General features: G+C 43.8%; 1 protein-coding gene across 1 annotated transcript in view; it reads right to left on the minus strand.

The window, feature by feature from the left end:
• Positions 1 to 16,186, minus strand: part of MAST4 (microtubule associated serine/threonine kinase family member 4) — a 181,821-nt gene that overhangs the window by 100,881 nt on the left and 64,754 nt on the right. The window contains exon 2 of the mRNA XM_019517765.1: positions 14,779 to 14,867. Within this exon, the coding sequence (XP_019373310.1) occupies positions 14,779 to 14,867 (89 nt within the window). The remainder of the gene's footprint in view (positions 1 to 14,778; positions 14,868 to 16,186) is intronic.

Raw genomic sequence — 16,186 nt, forward strand, 5'->3', positions numbered from 1 at the left:
GGGGGGGTAGGCAGAGGTTCTAATAAAAGCACACTGTGGCACAGATTTTGACCTTTGTTCAGGGGCGTTACCACAATTTATTCTTGTCTTGTGTGAACTGCAAACACCAAATTACTGGGAGCAACAGTTCATTTAATTTAACAAGAGGAATCCAGTTAGGAGCTGTTACTATGAGATCTTATTAAATAAAGGTAAGCTTAGAAAAACAGAGCAGAAAAAACATGGCCTCAAATTAACAATGCCACACTGAAAAGGAGGAGCTCCACCTCGAAATGCAGTGAACTAAGATGGATAAGAAGACAAAGAAGGTGGCTTGGCATCTTGGGGAGAAACAAAGAGAAACAGATCATTTAAAGAAGAAATATTTTGGACAAAATTTGACAAGATGATCAATATATAAGCATATCCATTTTCTTATTTCTAACTGAGGCTATTTCTCTATGGATAATTATTTAAAAGCCAAATATTTAGATTTGTTAAAATTACAACAGCACATGTAATTTCCCCAGACATTTATTCAGAGCATATGCTTATTTTTTATATGGAAAACTACATACTATTTGTCCTAAGTTTTATAATTGGAGGAGATGCAGAACCATGAACTACCTTCCCAAGCATTGCTGAAGAGCTTTGGAGAACTATCACTTTATTACAAGATAAGGAAGAGTTAATTCTTCCTCAGTTAAAAGGGTCAGATCTCGTTATAAGCAATTAATTAGTGAACTCTGTTCATAGGAAAACAAAACTTTAGATTTCTTAGCCAGTAACACATTACAAACAATATCCCAATAGCAGGTAAATCATGTGGGTGTATCTAGATATCTGGGCTAGGTACAGACATTCAAAAAGCTGGAGGTGAAACCAATCTAAGTGACCTGGTTTTCCATAAGTGATGTAGTTTACACCGGTACAAACAGAACACATATTTGCCCTGTGGTTGGGAGGTAAATCTTAGGCCGGGTCTCACCATTTTTAAATCAGTTGATGTGCACAGAACTTCTGTCCCGTTACTGGTTTAGACAGGTTCTGTGCGCTAAATGTGTATTCTGTTACGAGTATAGACCAGTTTCCAATCAGTTATACTGGTAAAAGTGCAATGTCTGTGGCTGGCCCTGGAGTAACAAAACATCTCAAGAAGTAAAGGCTAAAAATAGGGAAGAATAAAAAAGAAAACCTCACTGGGCACATTTACACAAGATGCTAACTGTGTAGTTACCTAATAATACTGTGCAACAGCACGTCACAGCACAAACAGTGCTAGTACGCTACTGTGCAGTATTATTAGGCTACTGCACAGTAGTGTCACTAAAAAGGCATGCGCTGACACTACTGCACAGTAATGCCAGTTACTGCGCATTAATTTATTACTTGATTATAAAAGTACTAAATTTAATGTGCAGGAACTATGGCACATTAATGAACACATTAATTCCACTGCATGTCTGGAATAGCTACTTCAACTACTGTTTCAAGCTGTGATACTCCACAAAAGTTAAAAAGGTAAGAACCAGAGTCCTATATGTGACCTTCATCCCTCACAGCTTTCATCCACCCATCTGCAAGTCAATACCTGAGAGATTTTCAAATGAAAACCAGTGCCAGTTAATTCTCTGCCCATATGTGCAGGGCTTGCTTATTAGTCAAATCCTGCTGCTCTCAGGGATTTGCTGGCTGTTGTATGTTTTAGTTCTAAAATATTTTATATACTGCTGAGATTATTGCTAGTATTTCTGACTTGATAAAGTAAACCTAACTGGTGTGGTCAGACATTAGGCAGGTAATTAACTCTATCATCCTCAGGGAGAAACTAACACATGCACTATGTAATCAACACAGAAAAACAATACTTCACTTAATGACAATGCACAGGGCGCCTCATTCTACAGACAGCTATTGTTAGAATGCTATATCCAGATTGATTAAATCATTTGATTGTTTTGTAATTAGCTTCAAGAAGTCCTGCCTCTTTGCCACCAAGGAAAGAATTGCAAATCTTCTGAAAAGGCATATGTTGGACTCACTATAGATTATTAATGCATTTTTAATAGCTGTCTACTTACAACATAGTTACTGATGCACTGACTTTCTATTAGCACTGAGGGAATCAGAGATTAATGATGATTGCTATTCTAAATTCCTGGTGGACCACAATGTTTGCCTCAGTTTGAAGCCTTGTTGTCATTATTTGATGACCCCCTTAAATGAGTCACAGCATTGTAAGACTACGGCAATGCCACATTACAATAGGTCTAAAGTTCTTTGGTATGAACTTCTCGTTCGTAATGAAATCCCGTCATAAAGCAAACAAGATCCTAGAAACCACAGCTGGCTGCTTATCCAACTTTTATAATGTTACCAAATGTGCTAGTCAGCAGAACAAGCAGCTGGCTGCAAAGTCATTTTCAGATAGTTCTGCAGGTGCTTTCCATCAAGATCTGCTCAGGGGTAAAGGGTTCAACCTATTTCAAAAAATGGATTAATTACACTTCATACCAACAGATGACTGTCTCCAGTTAGAGAAAGGAAAGGGTTTGCAAGCTCTTAAATATTTGTCTCTTAACTGAGGCCTACCTGGAAAAGGGAAATATTAAACCTTTTGCTGAATGGCTTTGTTATGGTTGGCAGCTGCCTTGTTTCAAAGGTTCCTTGCACTTAGTTTAGCTATCACTAAAATGTCTTTGCATGCTCAGTAGGACTTGCTTGTACCATGAGATTAAAATTGGATAGATGTGGGACTGCAAAGATATGAAGACGAGGGACAGAAATCCACAGCTATGAAGGAGGTTTATTTTATTTTTATTTTTCTAAATTAGAATGAAGTTTAGAATTAACTGATGTGCACAAGCATGTGAATCTTCCAGCCAGGAAATCAGCAAATGTACAAATCATGCCATTTACTGCACAAGATTTGGAAGCAGCAGTAGTAAAACAGAAAGAAAAACAAAGATACACTTAAACATACAAAAAACAGAGATTGGGCACATCAGAAACAGAAAGTATTTCCACATTTTCCATATTTATTAATGACATTCTTCTTAGAAAACAGGGGAGGCTGTATATTTTTTACTTAGATTATGGATTTAGATAATACAGATGTACTAGAAACACTGAATTGGGGGTGTGATTTATCATTTAAATTTCCCTTTTACCCCTGTAAATTATTCCCTAAGCAAGGGCCAATTGTTATAGCAGGTGTGCCACAAATTAGCCCCACTTCAGCCCTTCAAACCTCTTCCTCTGCCCAATCTGCTGTGCTGCATTCTGCTCTGGGCTCCCTGACCATTCTGCTGCTCTGCTTTTCGTGTCCTGCCTTTGCTGCTTGTGCTGCCTCCCTTCTTTGACTTGCCACATGCCACACAAATAGGCACGTGTCCTGCACACTGGCCACTCCTGCCCTAAGTCCTTACAAGCCTCTTTGAAATCTTACAGAATGGCAGGATCCTCATCGTCTAAATCAAGAGTAAAAATCTCTTCTATTTGCATGAAAGAATCATTGTATACAAATGGTAATAGTTTGTATTATTGCATAATTGGACTTTATTGTTCCAGGGGCACAAAACAGTAAATAGGAAGAACTTCTGAAAAATCAAGCTATCTTAAATGGCCTGTTTCTAGGATCCAAATATACAAAGTATGGCAGAAATCTATTTTATGGTGCAATATTCTTATTTTAATACAGTTATTTGCTCAAAAATTCTCAAAATTGAACTGGGTTACCCATTCAGCATGAATTAACAAATTCATATGGTCATATCTCGTCTCCTATTTAGAAGTGCCAAATCATATATTTTATGAAAATGTCTAAAATTATGGGAGTGCTTGATACTAACATTAACGGCACAAAATTACAGGACTATCCCACCAGCAATTAGCACGAGCTTCATGGTATCTGCATTATGCTGGGAAAAGATAACTTATGCCAAAAACTATATAGAAACTTCTCTTTTTGATCTTACCTAACCAGCAGCATAGAAGTTAAAAAGCCCACCAGAATCAACTCTCTCATTCTGACAATCTCTCTCATTCTCATTTCTCTCAATCTTTACTCAGAATCGGACATAGTAAGGGTCAATGAAAGAGTAAAACACTCTCAAGAATCCATTACATCCAGAAAGACAAAGTCGATGCTTCATTTTTTTGTGAAAGTGCACCCAAATTGCATGGTAACTATTACATGCAATTTGACAGCAATAGACTGGAACACCTACTTAACCATCTTACAAACTGAACTGCTCACAGCTTCTACCACAAATTGCACATATGACATCCATCCTAACACCTTGTCAATTACTCTTTTTCAGAGCTTTTGGTACTGAGTGCCCTTTCAGTATAGTATACAGAAGCACTACAGTGAAAAAAATACCCAAAACGTTCATTATCTGGAGAACAATCAGCCAACAGACAACCAATCACTTACTGAGATCTCTTTCCTCAAAGACAAGAAGATGAAAGCTCTTCTTTTCCCTGAAGTTTATTTCCATTGTTTACATTTTAAAAAAATTACTAGATTTGTGCATAAGGTCCATTAATACAAGTATTCTAAACAGGACCCAAAGAAAACAAACATCTGAATAAGCCAGATATAAGAAGTCTACACATTTAAGGTTTTCTATCTTTTTTTCCTTTACATATCTATTTCATTAACTGACTTTATTTGCTCCTAACGTTGGGCAGGGGGAAGGAGAAAAAAGATAGGTCATCAGTAAATAAGTATTTAAGAGTCTTAGGACCAATGACTGCTCAGCTGGATAACTTTGAGTAGGAAGAAGTTTCACAATGACCAGAGCAGCTTATTTATTAATATATGAAAGGAAGGGACATCTCAGGTTCAACAAGTCCACAGCCCTGTTATCACAGGCAACTAAGGGTACATGTAGATGTCACCCTTAGATTGATCCAACTAGGGTTAGATTGTAGGCCTGTGCGAAGCAGTAAGTATTCAATTCAGATTCAGCCAATTCGGAGGGACAGTGATTTGATTCAGTGATTCGAGTCACTGTCCCAATTCGATTTGGCTGAATCGGATTCAGAGATTCAGCGCCAACTCAGAGATTCAGCTGTAAAGTATAATGGCAAACCACTAAAACACCTATAACTTTGTTATGTTTTTGCTGATTTGGATAAAAACAGCAGGGATGGTAGCCTGTTCTGAGGGCATGACACCTGCCAAGTTTCAAGGAGATAGGTGCAGGATTTTTTGTGAAAGTGCCCCTCAAACTCTTGAAAGCAAAACTCGTATCACTTGTGTGTGTTAAGGGGTGCAGGTTGTACTGCTGGTCTAAGGACATAGGCAAACAAGGTTCTTTGGGTCAATCTGATGCCTTTTATTAGACCAACTGAATAGTTGGAGAAATATATCTTAGCAAGCTTTTGGGTTCAAAAACCCTTAGTCAGGCTGAGGAAGCATCTGCAGTTGGCGTGCGCGCTCTTCCTGGATCGAATGAATAGTAAAGAAGCCAGAGGTTGGTCTGAAGGCAAAAAAGCCAGTCGGTGAAAGTGTAAACTGAGGCATCAAGGGGTGAGAGAGAAGCTGGGGGTGAGGGGGAGGGGAGGAAGAGGAAGGGAAGAGAGATGTAGCATGTAAAAGTGGAGAGGTACCTGGGGAGTCAGATGCCAGGAAGATTATTGTGGGTCATAAATCCAATGTCTATAATTGCGTCCATGATTTTTTGTATCCACTAGACTTATGAAGTTAAGGTTTGTAGGCTTGTCTACAAAAGGAGTTTTGTAAATTCAAAAAAGCACTGAACCTCGCTAACCTCATCACCAGAAGCAAGCTTCCTACAGTCCAAAATGCACCGAATGGATCCAGACCATGCCATGACAAGAAATGCAAAACCTGCCAACATATCTCCAGTGCCCCCAGAATTACTGTACCCCACAAGAGAACCATCACCATTCCTGGATCTTACAGTTGCACCTCCAGAAACATTATATATCTCATAAAGTGCATCAAGTGCCCTGATGGAAAGAACGTAGGAGAGACGAAACAACAACTGAGCACCGGAATGAATGCACACTGGAAATCTATTAAAGACAAGAACACCCAATTACTAGTAAGGGCACTTTTCTCACAAGAAAACCACTCTCTCTCTCCAATCTCTCAGTCCTGATCTTTAAAGGGAATTTACAAAATACCTTTCTTGCCTGCAGCCCAGCTTCTGTCTTCTTTATAATTCATTCTATCCAGGAAGAGCACTCACACCAACTGCAGATGCTTCCTCAGCCTGACGAAGGGCTTTTGAACCCGAAAGCTTGTTAAGATGTATTTCTCCAGCTATTCAGTTGGTCTAATAAAAGATATCAGATTGACCCAGAGACCCTTGGTCTGCCTTGTGCGTGTTAAGGCAGTGCGGGACAAATGCAGCAGGGATGGTAGCCTTAACAGGTGCCCTTCCCTATGTTGATTAGTTCTTGGCCCACCCACCTGTTTCTGGCAAACCACCTGCCCCTCTTTCACCTGCCATACCTTGATGAAAAACTGATTCAGATGTTACCTAGGTGGGAGGCTGGCCATTTAGGCCTCTGATGTCTAGGGGTGACATCCATTCTGCAGCTCCATGCCCTCCCTACACTACAGCCCATGCCTCGCAGATTGTACCCTTCACCCCTTCCAGCTGTGGTCCCCTCTCTGGGAACTTTGGATCCCCCCGTTAGACCTACTGGCCTGAAGGTGGGCCACGGCATCTTGAACCTCTTGCTCTGGGTATTCCTCACGGTGGGCCCCTGGCCCTTCAACCCCCTGCCTTTGGGTCCTGGCCCCAGCACAGACCAGTCAAGGGTACCTCAGGTCAGATCTGAGCCACCTGCCTGTTCTCACCCTCACAACTTCACTGCAACCAGTAAGCCTCAGGCCCCTCAAAGATCTTACAGGTCTGGGCTTTCCCCAGCCAGGACTGCATGCATGCGGTGGCTGGAGGTTATCAGGCAACCCCCACCCACCTTTCACCAAGGACAGTAGTGATCCTAGCATTTCCTGGGGCTGCCATGCCACCAGCAGTCCCACCAGGCCTCCCTACCCTGGCAGGTGCAGTTTTAGGTCATGTCCCAGACCTGGGGCCTCCTCCTTCTCCATAGCCCCAGCCCATATCTCCAAGTTTGTCCTGGCACAGGAGCTCAGCAGGGACATGTTCTTCTCCTGCTGGCTGGTGGTAAATTAAAATGCCACCTCTGAGAGTGGACCATTAAATGGTTCAGAAAGCATCTAAAAAAAAAAAGGAAATAGGTGTAGAGTGAGAAGGGTGGCACTCACTCCATCTCCATGTGGAACTTGGGGAACCCCAGCAGTGGCAGATTCACCTTCAGGAACACCAGATGATTCACCAATCTAAGATCCAAGAAGATGCAGTGGGGTGTCACAACATCACTAGCAATGCTGAACATCCTCTGATTTGGAACAATGGTCAGTGGACAGGACAGATGTTCCTGGGCAACTGTGGCCAGATCCTGCCACACCTGGCTGCTCGTTGCCCAATAGGCCAAGGGGTTGCAATGCAGTGGTTCATTTGTCCTAGGCAAGATAGGTAGCCACCGAGGCCTCCATGCTACCTGTCAGACGGTGGGGCCTGGTGCCTCTGGACCCTAACACTGAAGCCATGCCTTTGGCCCACATTAGCAGCATCCATGGTGGAGAAGATTGGCTGGTGCTTGGAGTGCTATCACAGGGAAGTGGATCCCCCTCTTCAACGTCCCCCTGCCTCTGCCCTTCTGCCTCCCAGACCCTGTTCACCAGCATCTCCATCCAGTGATCAAGGGTTTTGCTGATGCAGATGCTCCCCTTCACCCTTGGGTAGCTCATGCCCACCAGCACGTGGACCACACTGGATCGCAACGGATCCAGCCATTTCTTGATGCCGTTCTTCAGGCGCTTCACCAATGCCTGCACCTCTAGGGAAAGTGGCTTGCCCCAGCCAGGAACATTGATCCCATGGAACGTCTCCATTTGATTCTCAAGCTTCTTCACTATGGGGATCACCTGGCTAAGGAGGCCATCGCCAGCACTGAGGCTCTCGGTGACCTCGAGGAATGGCCTGATGACCACCAAGATCTGGGAGATGGTATCCCATTCTGTTTTGTTAAGGGGGCTGCTGATCCCAATCTCTCCAACCAATGCCATCTCATGGATGGCCTTCTGTTGCTTGGCCAGGCTTTTGAGCATCAGGTATGTGCAGTTCCACCACGTCTCCACATCCTGCATGATTTTGTGCTGCGGGATGCTCAGCTTTGCCTGTTTGTCCCTCACCTTCTTGCCCCCCTTGAAGCACTGGTGGAAGTAGCCCACCACCTTCCTGAATTTCAAAATGAGCTGGCTGATAGTGGTAGTGATGGTGCCATCACTGGGAGTCCTGTCCCCCTATAGGCATCCCTGACTATGAGGTGGAACTTATGTGCCACACAGTGGATGCCAACAAAGTTGGCATCACGTACTACCTTGACCATACTGGCCCTGTTGTCAGTGACCAAGAACCCATGGGTGAGCTCGCCCTGCCCAACCAGCAACCTCTGCACCAGGCAGGTCATGGCCCCCATGATCTCCATTGTTGTGTGGGACTCATCCATCACCTCTGCTTGAAGGAGAGCCCACCAATGCCCTGACTGATCGCACCAAGGCCCTGTGAGGGAGCAGTAGGCATGATCTTCACCCCGGCTGCTCCAGATGTCTGAAGTGAAGTGCTTGCAGCCCTGCCTTTTGCAGCTCCTCCCTCAATTAACAGGTATGAGGTATACAGGGAGGGCACCACCATCCTGCTAAAGGTGGTGCATGCGGGCACTTGGTAGGATGAGGCCATGAGCTTCCTGAACCCTGGCCACTCAACTAAGGAGAAAGGCTGGCCATTCAGAGCAAGCATCTCCCCAGTGCTCTGGGTGACCTTGCTCAACTAGGGAACACATCCCACTTTGTTCCACCTTTCCCCTACTGGTCCAGGGTGGCCTGCCTCTGCTTCTTGGGGATGGAAGCTTTGGAGCAAGAGGGGGACTTCTTTTTGGGCACGTTCCCACTGGTGCCAAGCTGAGGAGGAGCAAGGGCAGGGGGGTGCTGCCTCCTGAGATGCAGCAGCATCACTGTGGTGGTGAAGTGTTTCCTGTCCTTGCCCCAGCTGATTTGCTTTTGGCAGTGCTGGCAGGTAGCATACCTAGGATCATCTGCCACCTCAAAATGATCCCACACTGCACTACCCACCCGCTTCTGGGTTGAGGGTGCGGAGCCTGCCTTATCCCCCTCCTCACCAAGCAGAAGCACAACAGGAGGAGGAGCTGAGTCACCTGCCTCCACAACCTCCTCCAAAGTGCCATCCAGAAGAGACCTTCCACCAGAGGAACTCAGAGGGGTGTGGAGAACAAACTCAGATTTCCCCTCCTTCCCCAGAATTTCCTTTGCTGTACCACTCAGCTCTGCTGCTTCCAGATGCAGCTCCTCTTCTGGCACTGGAAGGCTCACAATGGGAACTGAAATTGGGGTGGAGACTGTCATGCTGGTGCTGGTGGCTATTGCTGGTGTTAGTGAAGGTGGTGCAGGTGCAGACACTGCTCCCACCTCCTTTCTCCTACTAGCAGCCAAAAACTCATTGCTGCCAAGAAAGAGGATGTATCTATGTTTGGGGGAGGGGAGGAGGGGCAAAACCTGCAGCTCTCCCATTGCCCCCTCTCCCTCCTCTCTCAGAAGACTTGGCACCTGACTTTCCAGCATGCTTCATAATGCTTGGTGTGCTGCAAAATGTGCATCTGTCTGTAATATATGCTGTGCTTTCCTGCAGCACATGGTGATGACTCACTGTCGGGGTAAACAGAAGAGAGAGGCTAGCTACCACGAGACTAGATAGCAAGTCAGAGCCTTTCAGATGCTGCTAGTCCAAGAGAGACAGCTAACAAAAGATGTACATCACTCCGAACACAGCCTTATATGTTGTTTCTACGTCCCTCCCTGAGAGCATTGTGATTGGAAGGGAACTCAGGGAAAGATCACAGTCACTGGCCAGCTACAGATATCAATATCAGAGCAGTCTTCCCGCCCCCCTTCTCAGTTTCTGTTTCCTGCATGTCTGCTTTCTGAATCTCTGAATCTTTTCCAAATTGATTCAAAAGCCTCCAAGCCCTGTCCCTCCCCTTCAGAGGCTTCCAAATCAATTCTGACCTTTTAATAGGTCTCCCAATTCAATTTGGAGATTCAGTTGCCAAATTGGGCTGAAACTTCTCCTAACTGAGTCAGCTGCCGAAGCTTTGCACAGCCCTATTAGACTGATCTAAGTAACAATCTGTACATGTAGTACATGTATTTGGGGAGTTTAAAATACAAACTACAATTACATAGATTAAAGTCAGTCATGTGATCATAGATCAGATCCTGAGAATGTCTGCACATACCCTAAGTCATATAATTCCTTCCAGAAACCTGAGCCCTACCTTTAATAAGGCAGCTAGTTTCCCTGTAATCTTCCTACTGGAAGGAAATCCTAGAACCTATAAATATTTATAACTTCAAATTACCAAAATGTTGAACTGTATAAAGGAAATAAGGCCACAAATTCTAAAATCCTTAATGCTGAAAACTCAGGTCAGGCAGTGATATCAATTTTTAAATTAAATTTCTTTGATTTTTCTTAGCTTGCTAAATTCTGCAGTCAGCTACTTGTCCAAACTCTGCAATCAATGGTGAAAACAACTTGAAAAAACAAATATTACAGATCTATGCTACCCCATGTGATCAGGAAATTGGTGCCAGTGTTCTTCAGTGGGCCAAGTACTTTGTGCTTCTAAATACCTGAAAGATGCATGCACTAAATGAATGACATTTTAGACACTAATTGACATAAGCAATCTCTTGAAGTTGCAGTCAAAAATCCTCTCACCATTTCTTATTAAAACGAGCTCAAAGTAAAAATAAGTATATATAAACACTCTGGCTGATATTTTGATTAGACAAAATCTTGGCTGGAATTACAGAGTTGGGGCTGGTCCTGTTTTGACCAGAGGGGTGTCCTAGATGACCTCCTGAGGTCCCTTCCAACCCCAATTTTCTATGATTCTATGATTAGCTTAGTTTTGTTGCTAATGTGATGAGAAAAAAACCAAAACATACACAAATATTAACAATGTAACTGAAGGGCGGGGTACAACTAAGGCTGCAGCCCCAGGTGCTGCCTTTGTGGGGAGGGAGTGGGGGAAAGGCACTAAAGTAGTCATTGCCTTAGCAAGAGCTGAACATGCTACCTCAACTGGCTCAACAGAAGCCAGTAGTGCCCCAGGTGCAGAGCTGTACAACTACTACTATGATAAATATTAAGTACTGAAGACTAGGATGACCCACAGAACCAAGCTACAATTGCCATAAAAGCAGGGGTACTCAACCCCCAGCCCACAGAGCCATGAAATCTGGCCCACAGGGCTCCTCATGGGTTGGGAAATTTAGCAACAGGGGGAGCAGTGGCAATTATGCTCACACCCATCTCCACAGGACCAGATCTCGCCCTCAGGGCATAGGCCTCAGAAGGGGGTGGCTAATGGGGCTTAACCCCACCAAATGCAGGCCAGCATTAAAGGCCACAAGGCAGCTTGGCCAAGGGTCTCTGGCACAGCAGGGGTGGGGAGGGAGTGGGGCTGGGGACAGGCAGGCACTGCATAACTGCTGGGGTGCGGGACTGAGCTGCAAGTGGCTTGTCTAGGGGGGTGCAGCTCCTGCTGATACCCACACCCCAGAAGGCATGGTGGGTGTGTGCTCCCAGATCTACAGGGGGTAGGGCAGGCTGTTGCTGCAGGCTGGGGCTGCGCCAAGCTGTTCCTGGCGTGAGAGCACAGGGGGAGGGAGAGGGGGACCAGGCTGGTAAGAGCCTAGTGCAGACTCTGCCCCAGCCCACAGCATCACCCTGCCCTGCCCCACACAGATCCAGGGGCACACGCCCCCCCATATGATCATGGGATGCGTGCAGCAGCAGGAGCTGCCACCCCCTCCCTGCACCCCTTAGAGAACAACAACTATTCAGGGCAGGCACGGGGGTCCTGGGAACTCCACCCCATAGCTGGGTGGCAGTCAGGGCTGGCCCCACTCTGGCTCCAGACTCTGGGCCCCCGGTGGTGTGGAGCTGGGGCACCGGGCAACGACTCTGGGTGCGGAAGGAGGGGTGGCTGCATGGGTGCAGTGGGCCCCAGTCTCAATCCTGGGTCCGGCTGAGCTTCACTCCCTTCCAATCCCTGTCTAGTCCCAGGCCCACTCCTTTCTGCCCCCCGCCCCCCATGGCCCTTTCGCTTCCCCCTGCAGACTTTCCTGCCTGGGGGGTGTGCACGCACAGGCACTCAGCCCCTCCACACCCCCAAAAAAACCAAACAAACAATTTTCTCTCTCCGCCTATGCTGCAGGGTGAAAAGGCTGAGCACTACTGCTGTAAAGGAACAAACCTTCTAAATTTCCTGGCTTAGCTAAGACTATAGTTGCATACTTTGTTGCTTTGCCTCTTTGGAAGAGTTGACTAGGTGCAGGTAGCTGAAAAGAAACATCTAGCGAATATGATAATGAACAGTGCCCAAGCTGTTACAGCCCTTGCCTACCAGAGCAAATCCAAATTTGTCTTTGGTTCCTGTAGAAGTCCAGGATACAGGTTTGATGTATCCCAAGGCTGGCCACAGAAAGGAGTAAGGGACATGAAATATTATCTAGATTTTTACTAAAGATATGAGTAATAAATTATCAACTTGAGAAATGATATAACATTGACCTGTCTTGGTTTATTTTAGCAGGATAGAGAAACAGGTTTTCTTTAAAATAACACAAAGCTAAGATGATCCCCATATGGGCATGCATACTGTGGGATAGATACCTGCACATGAAATCTAAACTACCACAGACTAGTTATCCCCAAGCAGCTCCCCCTAAACACACAAGCGAAAACCACTTTTAGTTGTTGACTGGTTGATATGAAAGAGAAGTCTATTTATTAAGTCACATCATCTTTGTCCTGCTTAGTTACGTTTAGTCCCAACTTCACCCACTCAAAAGTTCCCCTCTTATTCAAACCTAAGATCTACATAACAGTCCATCAAGATATTACCACAGGCTATGTGCTACCCTCAGCTCCTGTCAGCTTATAAATGAATCAGGCTAATCTTTGGCTACTGTCCTTCATGCAGCAATTCCCTGGCATCCTGCAACACAGGTGCTTCATCAAGGAGCTTGTTGCCTTTCCACTTAACGTTTTTCCACAAAACCTGGGACAGCAAATCTACCTGTTAAAACAATACTTATTTATTTATCCTGTGAATTCCATATTTCCCCCCTCCAAGCCCCTCCACCCCAAGGGGATGGTCATATTTTCCTTGTGCTGGAGGAATCTGGCAAGTGCAAACATTACTAAGAAGCAACTTGAACCCCCGCAAATCATGCATGGAACAAAACAACAGAGACACAAAGTCTCCTTTTCAATTAATTTTAGAAGTATTTTTCCATTACAGGACAACAGATTTAAGAAAAATAACACACACAGGGTGCATCTACACAAGACACTATGGTCACTGTAGTGATGAGCTACAGCAACAGAGTCAGCAGGCACTAACCGTGATGCCACTGCTACTGTGTGGCGGGGTCAGAAACAACTCATGTACCACTGAGACTGTGCAGTACTGGTGGGTTGCTGTGCAGTTCCAACTGCACAGTGGGGTGCACATGTAAATGCACCCACACACATTCAATTCAGAAGCAGCTAGGATGACCAACAAATCCCATAAAATAGATTGCTGAGAACTCGTCTATACCAAGGATTTCCTCTGATTACAGCCATCAGCAGCCAGCCATCGTATAAGCTGCACCAACATAAACTTCTAGTACATTCAAGAAAAATAAGAACTTGCACTGGTGTAGCTTATGTTAGTTTAAAACCAATGAAAAAAATCCAGCTTTCCTTCTACAGTATGCACTGAAACAACTATAAGAATAAATAGGAGCAATCCCTGGTACAGACAATGCCTGACAAAATAAAACTGTAAAGATTCAGCATGCATATTATGTGTTAAATACAATAACATGAGAGAATTCAGTGATTCAGAGGATCACTGGCCACTACTGGATTTATTGTCAAGTATCATAAACAGTTCCTGAATGTGCTGCACGCACTGTTTAATGAAAGGAATGTTAAGTAGATCAAATTCCATGTTTGACCTACCTTAAAAATAACTTAACACTAGCACTTAGCCACTTTGAAGATGAAAAATGATGATATTTCTCAACAGCTCTTTGACATCATCAGCGTTATTCTCATTTTATAGACTCAGGAACTGACCCAGAGAGGTTAAGTGACTTGCCAAACAAGAGTCACCTGTCAGACAGGAGCAAGCTTCAGAATCTCTTGACTTCCTAGCTTGCACTCATGCCAAGAAATCATCCACGTTGCCATGAGCCTAGTTCAGATTCTAAATACTGATTTGTAAAAAAAAAAATCACTGCTGCTGGGTCTCTGCCTCTAGATCTTATACAAAATCAATTTTTTTTAATGAATTCTCCACAAACGCTCATGGTCCATTTGTTGTCTTTATGGGAGGTGAAGGGAATCAATGTCAGCAGGCAAGTAACAAAAAAAGATGTCATTTGTGAACAGTTTTTGGGTGTCTCACAACTCGGCATAATTGGGACAAATTTTGGAACCTGGGTACTGAATTATTATGTTCAAGCTTTTATTATTAATTACAAATAATGTAGAAAAGTTATGGTATGGAAAAGTAGAACACTTTCTTTTTTTCTCCTGAAGAATTAAAAGATGTTAGTAGGACTGGCATAGACAAAGGTAAGAGGTTTACCTGCATGAGCTGAAAGAGGTGAATGAGGCCGAGGCAGAGCTGGAGACTGGCCATTGCCTATCAAGCTCTTTCGGTTGCTTGTCCGACAGCTGTAGGCAAACAAATAAACAAGAAAACCCTTAAAATCAGAAAACAATATGCACTGTGTACAGACATTTTTAACCATTACTTGTAAGGCCCGATCTTGCATTCCTTCAACATCCTAATTCTAATATTATAAAAACCTAAGTCTGTTTGTCTGTCTGTAATGCTTTATTCACACTCCAATTGACTGACTGAAACAGCCAATCAGAGTGCTCCAAGCATGGGGGAGTGCCACCATGATTGCAAAGCTGCGCCGAGGACCGGACAGAGGGTGGGTGAGCCAAGGCCAGCAGCACTGCTGGCCTCAGCTCCCCCTCTCTCTGCAAGAGGCAGAACAGCAACAGCATGGGGCATTAGGTGGCAGCACTCCATCCCAGCCCCCTCCCGTCATTCTTGATGGGCAGTTGGCTAGTCTTCATTAAAAACGCATGTATTTCTTTCAGTGGCAGCTTTGGGTGTTCACAGAATCGAGGATCATGCACAAAATGGCCATTGATAAGAAAAGCTATTTTCTGCCCAACTTGGAAAGAAAATATACTACTGACACTGATCAGATTTACAATACATTTAACATTCAGTCAGCAAAAAAAAAATCTGTCTGTCACTTCACAGTAACTTACTAAATATTGTATGTCACTGGTACAGCTTGTTTCTACAGTGTGCGCCAAACGGATTTTTGCAATAAGCAACATGAATAAATATACCAGAAACTAATCCTGCAATTAAAATTGTCATCTAATGACCAAACATATTTATATTTACATGAACTTTAACTACGAATCACATGCAATGAAGAACAATGATTTATCAAACTTATGAGACATTAATTAAAAAAATTTAATTATTGAAACAAATTTCACATCTGTGCCTTTTGTCAATAGAACAGAATGTCTAAAAAGATAAATGCTTTCCTTCACTCAGACATTTTTCATCTGTTAATCCACCATTTGTCCCCATCGCAAATAATTATAAAAGATAAACAATAAGTTTATACATCCATAAGGACATGGAAGAGGATACCACCTTTTTTTCTTATATAGGTCTCATAATTTTAAACATATTTTATATATACATATATATACACATACAGACATATATACAGACATATTACCACCTTGTAACCATAATTAAACATCCCACATAGGTCTCTATTGCAACTATTCATAACATCTCTTATTTGACATGTTTAAATAATAGCATGAAGCCAAAAAAAGCTACTCTTGTTGATGAAATTAAGAAAGCAGGGAAATAACTGGGGATCTTTAATATTACTTGCAATCTTTAAAGCCATTTGTAAATTTATTCAGGCCAATATATATATATA

Source organism: Gavialis gangeticus, unplaced genomic scaffold, assembly GCF_001723915.1.
Source record: "Gavialis gangeticus isolate Ggan-Ray unplaced genomic scaffold, GavGan_comp1, whole genome shotgun sequence".
Classification (NCBI taxonomy): Eukaryota; Metazoa; Chordata; order Crocodylia; family Gavialidae; genus Gavialis; species Gavialis gangeticus.